Genomic DNA, 23,236 nt, shown 5'->3' with positions numbered 1-23,236 from the left:
TAATAGATATGTGCAAAAGTTAGTAAACCATTTTGTGAATCCAGATGTAGCTAACGGCAAACCTGATCTCTCTCCTGCTACAGTGTGTGTCTCACTTCAAATTCTCCACACTTAGAATTTATGTAGAGGACAAAGTCTAGACAATTTGGAAGAAGGAAGTGAGTTTAGTAGAAATTAGCTGTAAATCTCTTCCTCAGGCTAGCTCATCGTGGCTACATGTGCTAATAATAACATATCACAGCTGAATCTCTGACAGTCATGTTGCATTGTGGGTAAACGGATCAAAGGTTTATACAAGGAGTGTAAGGAATTAAAGAGACAAAAGATTTATTGATTCCTTTTTTAAATATTGATCATGCAATGCTTCATCACTGGAGACTCATATCAGACTACTTCATTCAGACAGGTACTGACCAACAAGTGTAAACACAGCCTGATGTACGAAGACCATGAAAAACAATGTTCCCATTTTACAGAGACAGAGACTGAAGACATCAGCATGTTGACATAACATCAGATGATCTCAAACCATGTAACAATGTGATGTTAGAAAATCCATATGGCTAGGGATGTAACGATACAACTCACTCCTTTCATCAATCCACAAAGACATTAGAAAGAAGTCAAATTATAAATATATCATTAATAACATGATCGTTTTATTACAACTCCCTGGCAATGAAAAAAACATCTCAAATTGTATTCATTAATGAACCATGAGGCTGTAAAGTTACTTAAAAACACATTGCTCATTTTTCATTCTAAAAAGTAACACTGATATCTTACAAAATGCTTTTTTGAACATGATTTTTGTGCCTTCAATGTAGAGATAGGACAGTGGATAGAGTTGGAAATCAGGGAGAGAGAGAGAGAGAGAGAGAGAGAGAGAGAGGAATGACATGCGTGAAAGGAGCCACAGGTCGGATTTGAACCTGGGCTGCCCGCTTGGAGGACTACAGCCTCCATACATGGGGCATGTGCACTAACCACTGCACCAAAAAAAAGGATTTTAAAACAAATCCCAGGTCAAATAAATATGAAAATTAAGCAGTAAAAAGGATCATCTTTAGTGTTCCTGGCTATTGACATTCAGGCAGCTCTGTGTCGACTAGTTTTCATGAATGTCTTTGAAAAGTTGGGTCATAACAGCTGTTAATAACTACTAACACATTGTGAGCAGTATTTTATCTTTAGCATGTTATTTATGAGCTCAAATCCTTTAAACACCAACACTTTGTTCCAACTCTTTTACAAACCAGGCAGTATGTAGTGAAAACATTTTATACATGTTCAGTGTCTCGAGCTTCTCAACATGGTGCAGATTGAAAAAGACCATCAGTGCATCTCACTGTTTGAACAGTCTCTTATCCATATCACTATGTTACAGTCTCCCAAAGTATCGTTACATCCCTTCATATGACTCAAATGTTTTTTACACCAAATGTAAAGAAGCAACAAATATTTACTATAGTGTTGTAAAGACTCAAGAAATCAGTTAGCAGTTCACTTTCTTCAATGTCCTCGACCCACTGTGAAGTCAACATTAGAAGACTGAAGACGTTATGTACATATCTGTTTAACAACGTTATCACTGCATGGAGCTGCATTCTTTCAGGTTACAAGTTCACATTGTGCACATGCAGAGTGTCTGTCCTCATGATTTCTTCTAGCACTAACATGAGGAAGGGGACATGCAGATTGAGAATACAAAATGGACCTTAGATGACAGGAGGTCTTTGAATGTTAAACGTTTGTCTACGAGTACTGATAGAAGGGTTGTTCATCAGGTCTGAATCCGTAGGCAGTAGCTGGTCGTCCAGGTGAGGAACTGGTCTGGTCAAAGACATCGTTTCCATCTCTAACAATGAAACATTAACACAGGTTGTACATTTTAGATTGTTAAATGACAGGAAGAACAGTGATATAAGTTTCTTCCCCTCTGCTGTCAGCCTGATGAACAATGTCCTGGATAAGTCCTCTAGCAGGAGAGGAGGGGTAAATGTGTGATAGAGCTGAAATATAAAAAAGTGTGGCCATATTTCTTGTGGCCAGACATGTCATGTGGGTGTGTCTTCAGTGTCAGATGTTCAGAGTAGTCTGGTCCCGTGTATAGAGCAGTCAATTATCTTTGCACATTAGATCACATATTCTCTTCTGATTGGTGTTTTAAGGGGGGACCTGGCTATGAAGGCAGGTTCTTTGGATAATTAACTGGTATGTAAAATGGTTGGTCTGGTTGGGGTTCTGGTTCTGAGAAGGCTTTTTTATGGTGTATGCAAAATAAACAAACATGTGGACAATAGCAGGACAGAACCTCTATATACACACAACATCACATCATAATAGATTCTCAGACTTACACTGTGAGGTGTGAGTCTCCGTTTTGAGGCTGCAGGTCCCCGAAGAACTCTGGGCTGACCGAACCATCGCCTGGAGTAATTCCATCTAAGGACGGAAAGGAGGATTGAATGCTCGTACGCACACGCACACACACAATTGACTGTACTCACTATTTTTAAATATATTTCAGTTGTGCATTTTATTTTTATTTTCCTCTAATTGAACTTTTTCCACTTTTATTTGGGAAAAAAGCAAACTGGTTACAATCAACACAAACAAACAGAAAAACAGAAAGAGTAAAGTCTCCACAGGGAGACAGTGATGGACTGAAATAATAAAACATGTATATTAAAAGAAGAAGGGATAGGGGGGTGCAGTTGAGTAAAAGAAAAATGTAAACACACATCATTTCCAAATCAACATTTTGTTTTAAACTCACCCCTTCAGGGGGGGCAAGCTGCTCACACCCTTCTGCGATAACACGCCACTCTATACATTATCAGTTACTTAAAGAATAATCAGCCACTTTCAGTCTAGTGGATCTCACACTTTGACACCAGTCCCCTACACCAAAACAAAATTGGGTCAGTGCATCCCCTCCCCCACCCCTCCCTTAGTGTTTCTTCTTGTGTTTCTCATATTCGAGGCCATCGGCCTGATCAACTTCGACCTTATGACCCTGAGTATTATGATGGAAGTCAAGTTGAAGATTTATAGTTCAGGGAAAATTTGTGTTATCATGTGACCTCTACTTTGATATTATCTGAATTATATACAGAAAAAAACTGTTTTATTAAAACCCGTACAATGATCAGTGGCAGTTACTGTTATTATGTCTACTTGTTTGAGTAATGTATGTGTACCTGCACTATAAAATAGATCAGTCCTGTCGTTGTCGTTGTCATAGAAATACGGTTCAGACTCATCCGCTTGCCGGCTCTCGACCATCTCCAGCCACTGGTTGTTATGGAAACGGAACTTCTCTGACTGAATCTTCCTCCCCCACTCCTCATCGTACTCCTGAAAGATAAAGAAAAAGATGTAATATGACTTATTGAAGTGTCACCTTTGTTACTAACCAATGAGTTTGTTTGACTTACAGCGATGATATCCAGGGTGTTGTCACACACTTTTCTGATCTCTGCATTCTTGTCATGCATCAGATCGATCAGGTAGGCTGGAGCCTCTTCAATGGCGGTTAAAGAAAAAACATCTTTTGATGTTGGAGTTGTAACATATCACAGTCTTAAGAAATCCCTTCAAAGAGAATCTGAACACAGTCTATGAAGGATACGTGTGTCTTTGATGATGACATCTCGCGTGGCTTGATGAAACACCATTTGATAGAAGACGTAGACAATCTGACACACAAACTCGTCATCCTCCTGTTGGGCTACACTCAAACAAATGACAATAAAAACAGATTCAGAATCGAAGGCATATCTGTGAGTTGGATTTTTTGTGTTTCAAGAGAGTTGATGGTGGCTTCAATGTTTTGTGCTTCTTCTTACAAGCTTTGTGGGTAAAAGCAATTATGTATAAAACAAGAGGCTTAATTGCACCTAATTTAATCATTTCTCAATTCAATCTGCAGCAATACTGATGTGTAGCCCGGATCAGGACATTCCTAAAAGAGGGATTTTTATTTCAGTATTTGTGTCCTGAAGACTTTAAAGGCTTTATGTGTGATTTTTTTGATCCAGCAGATGTCGCCCTTGAGCACCAGCATGAAACCAAAACAACTCGCGCTGCATTGTTGTGTTAGCATGCTAATGCTAGTGATCTTTATTCTGCTCGTATCTTCACACTGCATGTAAATTTACCTGAAATGAGCGTGATCTAGAAACACAGTTAAACAGTGAGTACAGTATGTTATTCTTCTTTTCTCTAGTCCCTCAATTAAACAACTTTTATACGTGAGGGGAGGAGTCAGCCGGCTGTCCGGGCCATGTAAACAAACTGAGATAGGACTCTGAAAACTCTGAAAACATCACAGACAGTGGGACTCGGGTGTTACACCCATTGTAGACAGTCATGACTCACAGAGTTATTTTCAGAGGATCTACTTGATTTATATTATATTTAAGTGTGGAAGATCACATATAAAGCCTTTAAGAGGAGGGCATATAGAGATAGGAAAACATAAGATCTCTAAGAAATCAAAAAATGTAGTATTCAATGTTTTTGTGTATCTTATGCACAACATCTTGAAAAAGAGCTCAGTTGAGTGTTTACCATTAAGTAGCTCAATAAGTGCAGGAATAATGCCAGATTTAGCCAACATAGCAGCACAGGCATCATCCATGGAAACAGTTCCAATCATAATTACTACCTCCAGGATGAGGTCATCCTCTGCTGAGCCTGAAAAATGAACACAAACAGTTAAAAACTCACAGGACCAAATGAAATGAAATGATGGTGATCTCTTCTGTTGTAGTACAATAGTGGTAGCAAAAACAAATGTTACATGTGACAAAACACAAACACCACCAGCCTCAGAATCAACGTTGATAGATGTAATTGGTGCAACTGATGCTGTTAAAGACAGCTCGACAAACTAACTTGTATCATCACTTGGGAATACATTTTAAGTTAATGAATAAGACCTGTTTCTATTAACATCATTAAGTAAGCCTAATATACTGTTAAGATCCAAATACAGGGGCGCTGGTGGCGCAGTGGTTAGTGTGCGCGCCCCATGTATGGGGGCTGTCGTCCCGGGTTCACATCCCACCTGTGGTTTCTTTCCCGCATGTCATTCCCCACTCTCTGTCCCCGATTTCTGAATCTATCCACTGTCCTATCTCTCCATTAAAGGCACAAAAAGCCCAAAAATAAATCTTTAAAAAAAAAAAGAAAAAAAAGATCCAAAATACAAGACTTTTCTAAACACATTTTGGAGGGTTGCAAAAAATATCGTTAATTATCGTTATCAGCAAAATCCCTGAAAATATAAAGATATCATGTTTAGTCAATATCACAACACCCTTAAGCATGGTTCTCTAAAACGTATCAGTACCTGGTTTCAGTCTGTCTTTGAGAAAAGGTACCAGATTGTACTCCTTAACCACCAACTCCCAGTCCAGGTCAGGAATGGTAAGGTTGGCCAGAGTACCCAGACACTCCAGAACCCACTCCTCCTCTTCCTCTGCACGGATCTCTGCTGCCAGGTCACCAACATAGTCCTGACAGAGACGGAGGAAACAGACTGAAGGGACCACCTCATAGGCTTACACAACCCTTCAATAAGATGGTAAATGGACTTCAGCTTATAGCGCTTCTCTAATCTTCTGACTACTCAATGTTCTTTAACACCGCAGGTCATGTTACGGCCTCCCTGACGTACAGTAAGTTAAACCATAAATGATTTGTAAAAAGAGACCAGAACATATAAAAAGGGACGGCACACAATGTTAACTGATTGAACCCCGAGCTTTATTTAAAGGATCTTATGGAGGCTGTCGTCTCAAGCGGACGGCCCGGGTTCACATCCCACCTGTGGCCTCTTTCCCGCATGTCATTCCCCACTCTCTCTCCCTGATTTCTGACTCTATCCACTGTCCTATCTATCCATTAAAGGCACAAAAAGGCCAAAAATAAAATCTTTAAAACTATCCATCTGAGGTAACAAAACATGCATATTGTTATTCAGCCCAAGCTATCATCATTAGTGTTGGGTATTAGTATTGGGAATAGTTCATTTGTAATGTGTATGTATTACTCACTATGAACAGTGGTTTGGTTGGCCCATCATGTTGTGAGATGTTTCTGATCATCTTCATCAGAAGGCAGTCTTTCATTTTCAGAGCTTTCTTCATCAGCATCTTCAACCCATTCCCTGGACAGAAAGAAACATCAGAAGCTCTTCCTAAACACAAGTACCGTTTTCCACTTATCATGGATCAATCAAGTATGGTTAGGTACAGACATCCCTTCTTCTAAAAATCAAATTAAGAGAAGTCATAACTCGATTGTACAACCCCATTCCTACAAATTTGGGATGTGTAAAAAATGAAAATAGAATGTGATGAACTGCAAAACAATGAAACCCCATATTTCATTGAAAATGGCAAAATGACAAAATATCAAATGTTAGAACTGACAAATGTCATTGTTTTTTAATTAATTAAATTAAATTAAAATGTGTTGCCGACAACATGTTTCTAAAAACCATCTTACACAGTTTGTACACTGACGACGGCTGAAGTTCCCAACAAGTACGACACATTCTGAAGTTTGGCTGCTGAACAAATTTCCCCTCAGGGACAATAAAATGGAAGTTACATTAACACTGTTAGTAAGTCCAGCACATATAAATATACCTTCACACATGAGCTGTGCATTCCTCTTGTTTGCAGCCAGGTTGATGCAGACGGAGATGAGCTCAGTTTCCATTTCCTCCTCAGTATGCTCATACAGCAGTCGCATGAGCTAAAAACAAGCAGAATATTACCCATGACATAAGAATGAGACTAAAGCCAATATTATGAAGAGATAAAGAGTCTGAGTGGATCTGAATTTACCTGCTGTATGCATTCGGTGTAAACAAACATGCCCTTGAAGCGGTCATCGATGCTGATATGATAGAGGATTCGCAAGGCTACCTGATGGTTGTTCTCATCACCTGCATGCCAACAAACATACATCAACCTAGTTCAACACAGTGGACACCACTGCAGATGTAGAAAAATCACTACAATCTTTTAACCATGAAAATCAATACTTGTAAAAATGTAAACAGGCTACAGGGCCCGGTGCATAGTTCATAGTTCAAGAGCACGGTCAGCATTTCTTTGACTAACTGAACAGTAGGCATGCAACAATTCTCAATAAAATATTGAACCGTTCAGTACGGCATCCACAGTTCAATACTGACTTGTGAATTGCGGTTTTAACGGTTTGGCATTGAACTAGTTTCCGCGCATTGTATTTCTCTCTAAATTGGCTCTGTCTGTGTGTGCCTGTGAGTCAGTGTGCAGGGATGAGGAAACCCCGCCCACCAAGTGAGTTAATAGCCAATCACCACGCGCTAAAGTTTGGTAACACACATGGCGAGCAGTGAGGAGCAGCCAGAAGGGCCGCCAGTGCCTGAAGGGCCGCCAGGGCCGGTACAGTGACAGTCTATAGATCATACAGACTGCAGTCATTGCTCAAGTAGCGTTACACTATAGACCAGTTTCTGATAGTGTAGGGCGAGCATGTGCGCCTGGAAAACATGTACTGCGCAGTGTTTCCCACTCGTCCAGGTATATTAACGGCCGCAAACGCCCTTTTTCCGAAAGCCTCTCTCCCTCATTATGTCAAAAACATGCATTAAAAGATAACTGTGGGTCCGCGAACGTAAGAGGGAGAGAGAGCTATACGGGTGAGCAAGAGTCGGGGAATGTGCCATTACGCATATAAGTGGACAGACAAGAAACAAAAAGTGAAATTGATCATCTGCTCTACAGTTTACATGTTAACCAGTGAAGTATGTGAACTACATGGCAGGCTGCTGTCTGTTAACTAACTGATGTCTTTCAACATCAACTGAGTGCTCCTCTGTCTGTGCGTCTGTGCATCACACTCACTGCTCTTATTAAAAACTCTAAACTGGTCATAAACCACGTCTGAACCTTCAGTGTGAGGTTTGATGTCTTTTGAAGTGTTCTTAAATCGTTTGAGCTGCTGTTAAAACTCAAAATATTTACAATACTGAACATTACAAGAATAAGAGAGATAATCATAACTAAAAGAGAAATATGACAGTATGCCACCAATGCACTTTTTTGTTGACATCCATTGAGCTAATTGTAGTTTACTTCATGTTCAAATCTAATCTGACTTTGCAATAGGCTGAAAGGAGAGCACCTGAATTTGTTTTGCTTCAAAGTAAAACAAATAGTTTTAAAATGAAAAAAAGTAGCTCTCTTTCTAAAACCCTTGATGTTCTGTAAAATTTGCCTAAAATCCTTAACACTGGAAACATTTTAATGGCCCCACCCGTCAGAACCGAACCGAACCGTGAACCATGACCAAAAAACTTTTGCGCCTGGAAAACATGTTTTTTGGTCATGGTTCGGACTGTATTGTTGCATCCCTACTGAACAGTGTATCATTAAGCTGCAAAGTAAGATGAAAAGGTTTGTATTTAGTCTCCAAATTAATCACACGCTCAGTGGGTGTCACACCAGTTAGTGTCAAGACCTGTTCCTTCCAACTGCCAGGTCCACCTGCACCTGGTGCACCTTGATTTATTGCCTTCAATTTCTGATACTATTTCCAGTCTGTTTGTTCTTTTAGGATGCCAATGTGAAAGCTGTAGCTCAGTGTTAGAGTCAGATGAGTTAATACTGATGGACTCTTTACTCAGCGGCCTCTACCATCAGTGTGTGAATGTGTAGGTGTGACCTGCTGTGTAAAAACACTTATAGTCATAAGATTAGAAAATAAATATACAAGCTCAAGTCCATTTACCACTGAGTGAAGCACTTGAAGGCTGCATTTGAAGTCTGAAAGGTGCTTTAGAAATAAAAAGTATTGTCTTGTTGTATTGCCTAATTTCTTACAAGTGAAACTTTGAAAATATTGTGTTGAATGTTATTTTGAGAGCAACCATGCTCACGACTACTCTAACGTGCTGATGTTGAGCATCTGACACTATGTTCTGTAAATTCACAATCATTGGAATAACTAAAATGTTCGCCTGATTAGGGTACCAAATATACATCTGCGGGTTCACCAAAGTGAGAGGCCTTAAATTACGGTTTCTCATTTCACATAAATATACAGGTATGTCAATCTCCTAAAAAAAAGGTTGGGAGATCACAAAAATCCTAGGTGTCATTTTGTGGGGTCCATTGTGGTTTGCACAAAATGTTAACATATTTCAATCTTGACGGAAATGTTGTAAAAAGATTGAAGATCCACAGAAGTAGTTATTCATCATGGCAACAGCACTGTCAATAAAACCAAAGTTACTGACAGTGCAGGATATGTAAACGGTACATATGGATGATTATACTTTAGTGTATACTGTTACCTAACAGAGCAGTCAGTTTAGGTAACAGTCCAACTTCCACCATCTTCGCTCGGAGTCCAGAATCAAAAGAGAGGTTGAGCAGCAGCCGCAGAGTCAGGTTTAACAGGTCTTCATGGTCACAGGGGACCAGATGAGCCAATCGCTCCACAGTATTTACCTCAGCCTGCGAAGCACAAACACAGATTGATAGTTTTTAGATTTCAAAAGGGAAATTGCCAAAAAATATTTAAACACCAAAAACATATGAGGCAGGTGAAGAACCAGAACAACTCTCTTCTTGGTCGGATATTTTGACCCAGCTAAAGAAATGTGATCCAGTTTCCTTACTGTGCCATCATTGTTCTATACTGGGGGGGGGATGATGTAATTTGAAGTGTCGAAATTACCTGAAGTAAACAGATAAAAATGTGAGGAGGGAGACTGCAGGTGGGGGGAATCACAGATGAAAATCCCTGGTATTGACCAATGAAAAGACAGCACTTCACAACTAAACTAAAGCAGAAACAGAGTTAGTTACCATGGTGATCTAGGCAGGTCAAAAGACACTAACACACTAAAAACTCTGTCATCAGGCTCAACAGACCTCCCTCTAATCTAGTTTCTTCGTACGCCCCTCAGCAGTGATTGGCCATTTTCTCTGGTTTCTGCCGGGTTGCGAGTAAAGTATTACCGAATAAACACAGAAAAGATTGATGACTAGAGATGATGAAACTCTAGATCAAGATACTAATTAAATGTTCAATTATAAATAATATTTAAATAAAGAAATAGATTCTTCATCCTCCCCCTCCCTCTCAATGTTAATCTTTTCCAACAGCATGAATCATTAAGCACATCTCTTCAAGTCACCATGTCATTCTTGTTCTCCAGAAAGATGGACAGTTTTTTAAGGAATGAAACAACCAGGACGAGCAGCTCTTCATCCTCCCGTTCAAGGACTTTAACCAATAGACCAACAATGTTTTTGTTCCTCATCTTCAGTTCTGTCCTCGTGTCCTCAGCCAGGTTCAACAGGAGGTAAAGAGACACTGGGAGAAGGTGAAGGCGCAAGGAGGACATGAGCAAGAAAGAGAGAGAGAGAGAGAAAATAAGCATCATGATATTTCTATTTGGTTAAAAAATAAACAACTTTAAACTCCCATAATTAGTAATTATTTTTGTTCATGAAACACTTAAACTCTATATATACACAAGTCATTCATACAAGCCCACGCTGCATCCTCTGAGCTAAAGAGGTTTGGAGAAACGTGTGCTGCCAAATAGATCAGGGAATAACCAAAGTGGGGTTGGGACCCAGGGGCATATATAAACACAGAGGGGGTTGCGAGATGCCTTCAAAAAAACTAATAAAAATTTGACATAAGTTAAAATTGTATATTAACCTATTAAATAAAAAATACATACAAAAAGTAGCTCAATTTCAAATAAAGACATATCGTTAAGTGAGATGAAAATGCCTTTCTTACAATAAATTGCTATATAAAATAATGGCTTGGGTTTTACGCTGTTGTGTGTTTTGTTTGTGTCTGTGGCTGCTGGCTCAGTCTAAGCCATCTCCAGGGACACTGGGGGTACCAAGTCTGTGGTACGGTGGCTGGTAGGGGTCAAACGCTCAGCAACTGATGAAACGACATACATTTAGAAAAACGCGCAGCATATATAGAAACACTGCACATTCAAAAGCAAATGCAAACTACCACAACAAATGTAAAGACACAAACACGCTGCAAATAGGCAAAACAACTGCAGAAGCGTCAAACGCGCTGGAAGTACAGAAACAAAACTTAAGTCAAAACACAAACAACCAGAAAACAACTGCAAACACAGAAACGCTGTAAATTAATCCTTAAACTGAAGTGCTCCAGGCCTGTAGGGGCGCTGTGGATCTGTTTATTTCGGTTTATTTACGTGAGAGAGTAAGAGAGACAGCTAGGATCAGAAAGTTATGTTTAGATAGGGAAGTTGTATCGTTGAAAGACACAGGATAACTTCAATGTCACTGAACAGTGGAGATAAAACGAGTCCGACCGGGACTTTGACATCGGGGACGAGAGCCGAGTGTGGGCTGCGGAGGGGGGAAAAACACAACTTTGAGAAATGAGGTCTTGTTGAGCGGTAGCTTTGCTAAGTTGGCTGCCCGGCTACCGGCACCGTTGCCTGGCTTGAGTAGGCTACGGGACTTCCGTCTGCCAGGATTTTGAACTTGTCAGGCCCGGGGCAGAGGGCTCTCTGTGGGTGAAGTGTCAGTGTTTGATGACAGGGAGAATGTTAAACTGTAGCAAAGAGATGAGTAGCAAGTTCAACATGGACTCCGGGGATGGCGAAAGCACAAAGTGTCAGGCTGGTAAAGCGGGTGCAGAGACTGCGGTCAAGCCAGCCGCTCCTCGCTTTTACATGGTGGAGTGAGCCGCCCCTAAATTTGAAGTGCCCACGTATTCTGATCTTTATGGTAAATGCTCCGGACTGCAGAGCGAGCAGAGAGAGAGACCGATGAAGTGAAGTGCTAAATGCCTAGGTCTTACCATAAAACTGACTATGAGATATACGTGTATGAAACGGGAGCAAACAAAATACTGTTCAGGGAATAGCTTCGGAGGTCGGTGAAATTAGTTTGAGAATAATACTGCGAGTCTGCGATAACTTCCGTTTTTCAAAATAAGGTGTTTTCCTGGGAAAAAAATATAAAAATATATGTTCTTCCATAAGTAGACAATGATTCTGATATGGGTGGACTTAGTACGTCCTAGACTACGTGCACAAGTAATATGAAGTACTTTTACTGTGTACTTTTTGAGAAATCCATTGACAAAGTCCTTTATAAATCACTATAATGAGTCTTTCTTATGACTTTGATGTCTTGTAAAAAATAATTCTTCCATAAGTAGAAAATGATTCTGATATGGTTGGACTTAGTACGTCCTAAACTACGTGCACAGGTAATATGAAGTACTTTTACTGTTTCACTGTGTGAAATCCATTATCCATAAGTAGAAGCATTTTCTACTTATGGAAGAATTATTTTTTACAAGACATCAAAGTCATAAAAAAGACTCATTATAGTGATTTATAAAGGACTTTGTCAATGGATTTCTCAAAATCAGAATATCAGAATCATTTTCTACTTATGGAAGATTTTTTTTTGTCTGGAAAAGGAGATTAATAACGGGTCAAAATCGCTCTCTCTGTCTGTTACTCCTGCTCGCTCTGCAGTCCGGAGCATTTACCATAAAGATCAGAATACGTGGGCACTTCAAATTTAGGGGCGGCTCACTTCACCATGTAAACTCGAGGAGCGGCTGGCTTGACCGCAGTGTGCAGAGGGATGAGTTGCATCTGGAGCTCATAGCCCCAGAGCTAGCACTAGCTCCAGGCATCCCGGGGCAACAGCCACGGACCCACACTCGGCTCTCGTCCCCGATGTCAAAGTCCCGGTCGGACTCGTTTTATCTCCACTGTTCAGTGACATTGAAGTTATCCTGTGTCTTTCAACGATACAACTTCCCTATCTAAACATAACTTTCTGATCCTAGCTGTCTCTCTTACTCTCTCACGTAAATAAACCGAAATAAACAGATCCACAGCGCCCCTACAGGCCTGGAGCACTTCAGTTTAAGGATTAACTTGCAGCGTTTCTGTGTTTGCAGTTGTTTTCTGGTTGTTTGTGTTTTGACTTAAGTTTTGTTTCTGTACTTGCAGCGCGTTTGATGCTTCTGCAGTTGTTTTGCCTATTTGCAGCGTGTTTGTGTCTTTGAATTTGTTGTGGTAGTTTGCATTTGCTTTTGAATGTGCAGTGTTTCTATATATGCTGCACGTTTTTCTAAATGTATGTCGTTTCATCAGTTGCTGAGCGTTTGACCCCTACCAGCCACCGTACTCTGGCACCCTTATTTTGGAACACCTAAAGTAGATGACATCTTTTTGCAGGGAAAGCTTTGCTTATTTCAGCAGGACAATGCTAAATCACATTCTGCACAAAAATAGTACAGAAGAACAAACGAGACCCTGAACATCACATCTTGAAGAGAACTACACAGCCCTGCTCCTCCATACAAGAAATGGTCTCTTCAGTTCCCAAATGCTTACAAAGTGTTTCAAAATAGGTGATGCAACAGAACTTTTTTGAAGACAAAATCTTTTCACGAAGATTTTCAACTTTTTTGAAATCCCAAATTTTCAACTTTTTTGAAGCCGAAATTTGTTAATGAAAATGTTCAACTTTTTTGAAACCGAAAATGTTTCAACTTTTTTGGAGCAGAACATTTTTGAAACTTGTATGCAGGACTCAAATAAAAAAAATGGTTGTGTAATTTTCCAAAAACAATTACATTTCCCAGTTTCAACATTTTATTTGGTGTCTTTTGCCTTTTTTTCAGTATATGAGTATTCATCTTTTGCAAATCATCAGATCCTGTTTTTGTGTACATTTCATACTGCGTCCTAACTTGTTTGGAAACAGGGTTCAAGAGGTACAAGCGGATATATGTAGTGTACAGGAAATCCACCAGGCAATTCCCGTTGGTCCTTTTTATGGCTCATCAAAAATTGTTGGTTGTCAATCACTGACACAAACTGCGGTTTCCATAAATGTATTTGTTAATTTTTTTGCAAAAAACGTTCAAAAGGACACGGAGGGGCCAGCAGATGTGTTTGAGTAAAATGTATGGCATGATGCATCAAAACTGCATTCACTAGGGAAAAAACCACCTTAGGTCATACTGCAGAGTACGACAAGAACATGATTCTGTGAGAGGGCGAGCCTACCTCTGAGCAGCTGCTCCTGTTTAGCGAGAAGGCCTTGGTATTTCCTCAGAGCTTTGTCCTGGTCTCTTCTCAGAGAACCATTTTCTGGTGCAGACTCATGTACACATTAAGTGTTAAGGAACACATAATAAACCCTAATAGAGATAAAAGTCAGGTAAAATTCACAGGAGGGGGCAGAAGAACAACTTACAGCCTTAACAGTTGAGGGAAACAGGAGTTGATAAAAAGGATATAAGCCTGGTTTTTCTTGCGTAACTCCTCGCGCCAAACATCGTGTCTCTTCAGCTCGTGTTCCACCACACTCATACACAAAGCACCTATTTTATAATGACTCACCACGCCATGAAACTGACTGAAACTATCAGAAAGAAGAGGAGAAGAGTTACAAGATGATGTAGAACAGTAACATGTTACTGTGTGTGTGTGTGTATCTGTGGTACCTTGAGAAGCAGAAGAAGATGTAAATGATGATGGTTGCCAGTTCTACACTCTGTTTCCAGTCCTCCCTCAATACTCTGGCCAGAGCACCTAGAGCTGCCTCTACACACAGAAAAACACCTTTCATTTAAAGTGACATGACCTGTGCAGGCACAACCAGGGGTAAGAATAAGCACGGTTTGGACAGTATTAAAGGAGTAAGGGGTTTGGACAGTATTAAAGGAGTAAGGGGTTTGGACAGTATTAAAGGAGTAAGGGGTTTGGACAGTATTAAAGGAGTAAGGGGTTTGGACAGTATTAAAGGAGTAAGGGGTTTGGACAGTATTAAAGGAGTAAGGGGTTTGGACAGTATTAAAGGAGTAAGGAGGCAGTGGCTTGTGAATAAAGAAGAGGATTGTTGCTAGCACCACCTAGTGGCTCGTAACAGAAACTTCAAACTCTTCAAATATAATGGCTTTCAAACAAAAGCTTGTTGCTGTTTTTGATTAATATTTCAGATAGCTGTAGCTTTTCTTAAAAATAATGTAGTCAATCACTATTGCATAAAGGAGCCAAAGGAGTCAACTTCATAAATCCCTAAGTATCAAAAGTTCCTCCCCGGGACAAAATTCTTCGAAAAATCTTACAGTAGTGACATTTTCTATCAATTTCCCCTTAGGGTTAAGACTGGATCCTGGTAAACATTAAAGTTATGAGAAACTGTTAGTAGGATTGAGGAGGACTTAAACAGGATGAGTTTCCCAAACTGAGGAGAAAATGTTCTTTGAACACTACATGAAGAATATTTTTGAATCAGACACAAAAATGATTCGTTCAGACATTTGAATCCATCTCTGACTTTTTTCAGTGCAGAGTTAGTGGGTGCGTTCGAATTGTCCCTCCTATCTCCTTTCACTATCCACTTTACCTTAACCCTGGGGAAAACGTCATGAGGTTAAGGAAAGATGTTAGGAGAATTCATAAAGGACTTAGGGAAAGGCGATCTCGTTGCTCTGACAATCCGACCACATTTTCCACTAGGCCACGTCATTAAATGCGACGGGCCGGCGGAGGTTAATGACGTGAGTCTGCCGTGTTGAAACTACAATGTTTAGAAAATGGACTACAAAATACGCATCTAAAAAACTTTCCCCTGTGCCTTCTTACTGATGAAATAATCCTGATCACCACAAGGTTGGGATTGAAATAAAAGAAATATAGAATACCAGGCTACAAGTAACAAAAGTGAAACCATCAGCTTCCTGTCCACTCAGAAATCAACATAAGTATGAAATTAATTGTTACATTTATGCAAGACAAGAATGTACAACTGAAGAAATGCACAAAACATTCTGAATTGAATGAAATATGTTGAATAAAACATCATCTGGCTCAGAATGTCTCTGATCCCTTTTTACCTGAAAGACAGGGTGATGTTGTTTATGGTGATTATAATCTGATTATATGGCTTTGCATAATATCTCAAGAACCTTAATCAAGGCAAGGGTTTCAGCATCTGTGACTGAAGGAAAGTTTAACGTTATTTATGATATTGCTTACGGCTGCCAAAACACTCAAAGTGGATAAATAACGAATGTAAACTGAACATAGGCTGCAATAAAAGTTAAACTCACTTTGATCGTTTTACAACATCAGCATAACGTTCATAGTTCACCTACAGGTTAAAGATTGTTGAAAGTTGTTCAAGGCATATTATTGCAATGGTAACTTACATGATCTGTGTCACTTTACGATCATCGTTAATGTTCGTGAACGGTCAGATGCGCGAGTCGCTTTAAATGTTGCAGCCGCAAGGAATTGTGGGGCAGCATATCTCATCTCCTTTGGTAAAGGATGGTCCAGTGTATCCTATGCTAAAGGAGGTTGTAAAGGAAGCATTGACCCACCTTTCCTTAACTTTTAAAAAATTTGAACGGCTCTTATCATGGCCGCCACTTAAATGCTTCCGGGGTTAAGGTAAAGTGGATAGTGAAAGGAGATAGGAGGGACAATTCGAACGCACCCAAAGTCTCACATGCATGTTGAGTTTTCTCTACATGTGGTTTCCTCCACAGGTGCATCCAATCACTGATTAAGGTTATTTATGCTGATGTAACACTCAGCATGTGAAGAGGCTGCTGCACAAGTGAACATGTGATTTAAACATATTGTAGGATATATACTTTTAGAGTACGTTGTACCATTTATCACACTGTCTGTTTCAAACCAGACAAAATCACTAATTTGGGGTTCTTAATTAAGGAAAACTTGGAACATGTGTCTACGTTGAGATTGATGCGTGCTGTGACACTCGTGGTGATTTTTATTTGTAGTTTCAATGTTCTACCTCTAGATTCTGTGCCAAAGCATGCTCAGAGCTGTGCTCATATTTACACACATTTATAAGTAAAAGTACAAGTTGATAAATCCCACTCTTTGCGTGGGAATGTTCTTACGCACAGATCCGTGCTCACGCACTGTTGATAAATGAGGCCTCTGGTATGGACTAGCACCTATTTTGGATAAGTATAAATTAGTCCCACCTGTGAGTGTTGAAGAAGAGTGTCTGCTCAAAACGTTCATGTGGAAATTAAAATACAATTTTGGAGGGCTGTCCTAATCGTTTTTCATGTTAAAATGCTATTTACCCATGTGGTGTGTCAAAGAGTGTTTTTGAATGTATGCTTCGCTAGCTACATAAACCATTTAATTTACATGTAATATGGGGCCAGTCTGCATTTGAATGTTTGTGTGTTAGTGCATAAACAGCATTTTGGAGCCAAAGTGAAGGTTAACGTCTGGTTCATCACACATGTGAGAAGGTACACACCCACTACATACACACAGCACCTGTTCACCCGGCTGGCTCTGATCTTTACAGTGATGCCATTTTTTACCCCCCTCTGTGAAGCTGGCCCAGTGGGGGAAAAGACTTCATGACACCATTATGCCTCTGTGACATTAATGGAAATGTGTAACAGTCCATTTCATTGGGAATTGAAAAGGGGGTTAGTATTAGCAGGTAGACACTATACCGTTGTGAAGCAGCTCCTCCAGGTTATCAGGGTTGCGGGCGAGCTGCAGTATGAGAGCTGATCCTCGGATCTTCTCAGGGATGCCCTCGTAGAGAAGTTCAACATACTCATCAACTCTGGTTATACTGGCCTCCTCATTTAACTACACAGAAAAAATCAAGACACATTCACAAACGTTAATTACTACATTAATGCACTTCATAAGTCAAACAAAACATGCAACAGGTTTCAATGTTACAACAAATTATAAGACATCCAGTTTTGCATGAAAAAAGGCTTCAGAATTTGTCGCACTGCAAATCACAGGACAAAACATAGTGAATTCTGTTTGAACAGAAATGACTCCAAAGCAACAACATGAATAAACATTCGCTTCACAGTCGCTCAGGGATTTAAATACTGAATGGTAAATGGACTTGAGCTTCAACAACACTTTTCTAGTCTTCTGACTACTCAAAGCACTTTTACTCCGCAGGTCACACCTACACATTCACACACTGATGGTAGAGGCTGCTGTGTAAAGAGTCCATCAGTATTAACTCATCCATTCATACACATTCAGACACTGATGGTAGAGGCTGCTGAGTAAAGAGTCCATCAGTATTAACTCATCCATTCATACACATTCACACACTGATGGTAGAGGCTGCTGAGTAAAGAGTCCATCAGTATTAACTCATCCATTCATACACATTCACACACTGATGGTAGAGGCTGCTGAGTAAAGAGTCCATCAGTATTAACTCATCCATTCAAACAAATTCATACACCGCTGATGTAGCAGTGGGAGCAGAGGTTAAGTGTCTTGCCCAAGCACACATCGGACATGCGGCTGCAGGACCTGGGGATCGAACCCCCGACCTTCTGGTTGAGAGACGACCAACTCCAATGAGCCGCCGCCACCCCATTAATTCATTGTCTACATTTTTTACATTTCCAGGAGATAAAATAGGAAACACAAAAACGAACAAGAAATCAGTTACCCAGAGTGAACCAAGAAATGAGCACAGTGCACAAACATTTAGCTTGTTACCTCCACTCCTTCAAATGGTGTAAGCTCTCTGGGTTTCACAGTTTGTTTCTCTTTCTTCTCCCCTAGTGGCACAGAAATACAAAACAAACATTGAATACCTTACAGTGGCACATTCACATTTACAAACGTATTATGAATTGTTTTTCTAACTGGATAGCAAATCAATGAACTGACTTACTTTTGCCCTCAACTGGGGAGGATTTCCTGTTCTGCAAGTAGTATAGGAGCTGCTCCACCTGAGGCATACGGGAAGAAGGGATGAGTTTACACTCCTCCACCACTTTCTTTGCCAAAGCTCCCACATCTGTACTGGGAGAAAGGCTCTTCACACGGATACTGGAGAAAGAGAGAGAGAGGACACAGATAATGGGTCACATATGATGCACTAATATATATAACACAAATATGTGGCCCTATTCTGTCTACAAACCCCCCAATTGATGAGACTTTTTTTTCCCAGGGAGATTTTCCCTTCATGACATCACAAAGGGCAGTAACCCCTCCCCCAGGTGGGTGCTCCCCTCTGATCTGCTTTCTCAACTGCCAAATCAGAAATACAGCTGAAGAATGAAGCCGGGTTCATCTGATAAGGTTAAAATGAGACCAAAACCAACACTGTTTTTGGACTCATCTATGGATTTAAGGTACCAACTGAACTACTACAACTAGAAAGACAAGAAGAAGAGCGTGCATACGAGTGCAAATAAAATAAGAATAGATAGCAATAAAACAAAAATAAAGGTACAATGTATTTACACATTAACTAGTAAGTATTAAGTAAACTATACACTGAACTAAAAACTATACAGGACATCCAGACATGTTGTGCAATAAGTGGCAAAGTTAGAAAGAGAACACTCACATTTTTTGACCTTCCTTCCGTTCACCCACCACATGACCTCCGCCTTCTCCCAGTATAGATGCTTCCACCTCATAGTGGACCACGAGGGCTTTCTCTGTGGGATGAACATCCAAACTGCCCACAGTCACCTTTCTATTGGTCAGAAGAAAAGGAAGTTTAAAATACAGTATCTGAAACCTTTTTTCTGTTTCGTTCCATTCAGTAAACTCGACTTGGACACATGAACAATATTTCTGTCAAATGGTTAAAAGTTTAATATCAATGAATTCTGGAATGTTTCTGTAGAGTTTAGTTCATGACATTCACAAGATCTTTAATCAAGCCTTTCAAACATTTCACATCAAAGATTTGATAAAGATCTGATAGTGGCTTTAACTGTTTATTAATTCAATATGATGAACAGCATTAGAGCCTACTTGTCATGACAGTGAAAACACTTTGAATCATTTATCAATTTGTTCATAGACAATAGTTTTATACAAGATGACACGCCCAGACTAGCGACATGCAGACGGCTGGATTATCGGTGTCCCACTCCCCTCTCTTCTGGACCTCTACGGTACCCGCCTCACACGCAAAGCAACCAGCATTGTGCGTGACCCCACCCACCCCTCACACAGCCTCTTCAGCCTCCTGCCATCGGGGAGACGGTACCGCAGCCTGCGGGCCGGCTCCACCAGACTGGGAAACAGCTTCTTCCACCAAGCTGTCAGGAAGCTTAACTCTCTCCCCTCTCTTCCTTCCCTCCCCTCTGCCCCCACGAACACTGAACGTTGAAACCCCCTCCCGTTTGCCACCAAGAACTCTGGACTAATAACTCTGAAGCTAACTATTCAAAAGTACACTCAGTTTACTGCACATTGCACATATTGCACAAGTTCACTTTTTCTTTAAATGTTATTTTATTTTATTTACCATTTTGTACCTTTTGCAAAATTTAGAATTTATTACTGTAAATATTATTTATCTTATTTTACCTTATTTTGGTTGTATTGCACCGTGGGACGGAGACAAACGCAATTTTGATTCCACTGTATGTCTGGCATATTTTGAAATTGACAATAAAGTTGACTTTGACATATCGTTCCTCGAGAGATTGAATAATGAGACGAATTAAACCAACTCAAGATAAAAGGACATTAATAAGTTCAAATGAGAAAGCTGACTTCACAGGCAGTTCATAAGAACCCTTTAAAGGGGTAATATGTGATTTTTCACACTTTAATATGATAGAAATCAAGTATATCCTCTGAAAATAACTCTGTGAGTCATGACTGTCTACAATGGGTGTAACACCTGAGTCCCACTGTCTGTGATGTTTTCAGAGTTTTCAGAGTCCTATCTTCACTTTGTTTACATCGCCTGGACGGCCGGCTGACTCCTCCCCTCTCGTATAAAAGTTGTTTAACTGAGGGACTAGAGAAAAGAAGAATAACATACTGTACTCACTGCTTAACTGTGTTTCTAGATCACGCTCATTTCAGGTAAATTTACATGCAGTGTGAAGATACGAGCATAATAAAGATCACTAGCATTAGCATGCTAACACAACAATGCACCGCAAGTTGTTTTGGTTTCATGCTGGTGCTCAAGGGCGACATCTGCTGGATCCAAAAATCACATAGAAAGCCTTTAACCTTCATATCCCAGCCCTTCATTGATCAACATAATCAGTCCTCCCTAATTCACCATCAGTACAGTTTCTAATGTTAATATTCCACTGATCAGTCCTGCTCACACTACACACATATGTTTACCACCTGACATTGTAGCTACAATCTGTCTTATTTGTTGTTGTGATTCTGATCCAGGGTTCTGTCTGTTCATCATGAGTCTGCTTCTGATCCAGGTTTCTGTCTGTTCCACATGAGTCTGGTTCTGATCCAGGTTTTTCCTCTCCACTGTAACTTTGATATATGTTTTTAGTGCTCATGATGGATTCATGTTGCGTCTTCTCATTATAATCTCACATAACAATAAGTAAAGTCTTTTACCTGCTCTTTTGTAAAGTATCTTGATGTAACATTTGTTATGAATTGGTGATAAATAAAGATAGATAGATAGATAGATAGAGGGAATCTGTACCTTCATAGACAGTCTGATTGATTAGATTGATTTAGTTAAATTACGATTCATTCACTGATGGAAAAAATGTTTTCAGTGATTTTTATGGTTTGGTTGCTGAATTCACATCTTGGATAAACACCACGCAACATATGTTGTTTCCCTGTAGACTACAATTATAAACACCAATATTAATTAAAGTTAAGAATTTCATCACACTGAGAACGGCACTGTAAAATGTGGAAAACAAATAGGCCTATGTCTTGTGTGTAGATGACATTTATGCAGAATTGATTGAGCCATTGTGGGTCACAAAAGCTTCTGAATATTAAACTATTACAGATTTCATCCCTAAGTTTCACTAAATGATTGAACTAACCTGATGGACTGTCAGTCTAGGTTCACCCAGGTGCTTACTGAAGCCCTGTAGTACCAGCTGACAGGAGTATAGATACCTCCTTCATTGTATTGACTCGTAAGATTCATTCAGGCTAGCAAGCTTGCGTGACCATTCCACTCAAAACATGAAAGCAGGTGAACAAACATGATATCTTCATCACGTCTCACCTTTTGAGGTAGCGCGCGTCATCCTGCATCTTCTTTTAATCGATGTTTCAGATTTTTATCTGATTTAATACTTGGACTGCGTTAAATGAATCCCCAAAATCACGGCCATATATTCATATGCAACTGGCTAGCAGGGCTGGTCCTCTTCCTCTTCTTCTTTCAACATTTACAGCAGCCGGCATCCGTTTCGGTGCATTACCGCCCCCCTGTGGTGTGAAGTCTCCCTCATCTCCCATTTATACTGAAGTCTAACCCAGTCACTTTAATGGAAATCTCCACTCCGCAGTTTCCCATTTCTAAAATACTTCTGATAGTGTTCTGTCCTCTGTTAGTAACCTGTTCATCAGTCTATTATGAAGATGTGTTTCACTTCCTATTGGTTGTTTATGTGCATGATATAGGACTGTTTAAATTGCTATGCCCTATCCTTAGTCTACTTATCATGATCTGCTCTTTACAATGTGTTCCCCACTTCTTGATATATCATCCCTGATTTGAATACAAATGTCTGCCTTTTCTTCTATTAGCCTATCTCACTGCTGTTGATGCCTTTCCCTTCAGAAGTTGCTGGTGGACTTATTGGCTTGGCAGGAAAATAAGGGATGTATGGTTGCTGTTGACTAAGTGAGAGTAGTTTGCACAATTGAAATAAGTTATAGTTGCTGGTCTGTGGAAGTGAGGGGTTGAGTGAAGTTTTTTGACAGGTACAAACATTCTCTTGGGTCACATTTGCTACATGTGTAGCAACAGTTATGAAAGATCCCTTTTTCATTCCATGAACTCCATTGGCTAGGATGGATCCTGATTTTGAGTCCATTGCGGTGAAAACAATTATTGGAAACTGGGCAGTTCTGCCTTCTTTTTTTTACGAGACATTCTACCTGCCCTTGAATGTAAATGAAGAGCAGCTTAATGTCGAGGTTTAAACTTGATTTGATTTTTCTGCAGCAACCATCTTTACAAACTACAAACAATCATAACAAATGAGTACATGCTACCTTTGCATCCTTTAACCAAATGAATGTGTCCATTAGAGAAAATGTTTACCAGCCTTTGTTTACCTTTTTCCATAAACTCTGTTCAACCACATTTGCAGTTGTACAGTTCTAAGCAAACAGACGCTGACAAAAAACCAT

At 39.9% G+C, this 23,236-nt stretch overlaps 1 protein-coding gene across 1 annotated transcript; it reads right to left on the bottom strand.

Annotated features, from left to right (window-relative positions):
• Positions 1-303: 303 nt before the first annotated feature.
• On the bottom strand, positions 304-22,265 carry LOC132978588 (kinesin-associated protein 3-like). Its single transcript, XM_061043808.1, has 20 exons — positions 22,101-22,265; positions 19,470-19,601; positions 18,786-18,943; positions 18,608-18,669; positions 17,575-17,716; positions 14,563-14,662; positions 14,356-14,480; positions 14,123-14,221; positions 10,211-10,389; positions 9,362-9,524; positions 6,864-6,964; positions 6,663-6,771; positions 6,066-6,178; positions 5,360-5,525; positions 4,576-4,701; positions 3,635-3,733; positions 3,441-3,526; positions 3,204-3,360; positions 2,361-2,445; positions 304-1,858 (listed from the first exon to the last, which is right to left on the bottom strand). Exons 1-20 carry the CDS (start codon positions 22,127-22,129, stop codon positions 1,756-1,758), a joined length of 2,334 nt encoding a protein of 777 aa, XP_060899791.1. The 5' UTR covers positions 22,130-22,265; the 3' UTR covers positions 304-1,755.
• Positions 22,266-23,236: the final 971 nt, after the last annotated feature.

The sequence above is a fragment of the Labrus mixtus genome, chromosome 8, assembly GCF_963584025.1.
Source record: "Labrus mixtus chromosome 8, fLabMix1.1, whole genome shotgun sequence".
Lineage (NCBI taxonomy): Eukaryota > Metazoa > Chordata > Actinopteri > Labriformes > Labridae > Labrus > Labrus mixtus.
This window is presented reverse-complemented; position numbering and strand designations above follow the sequence as displayed.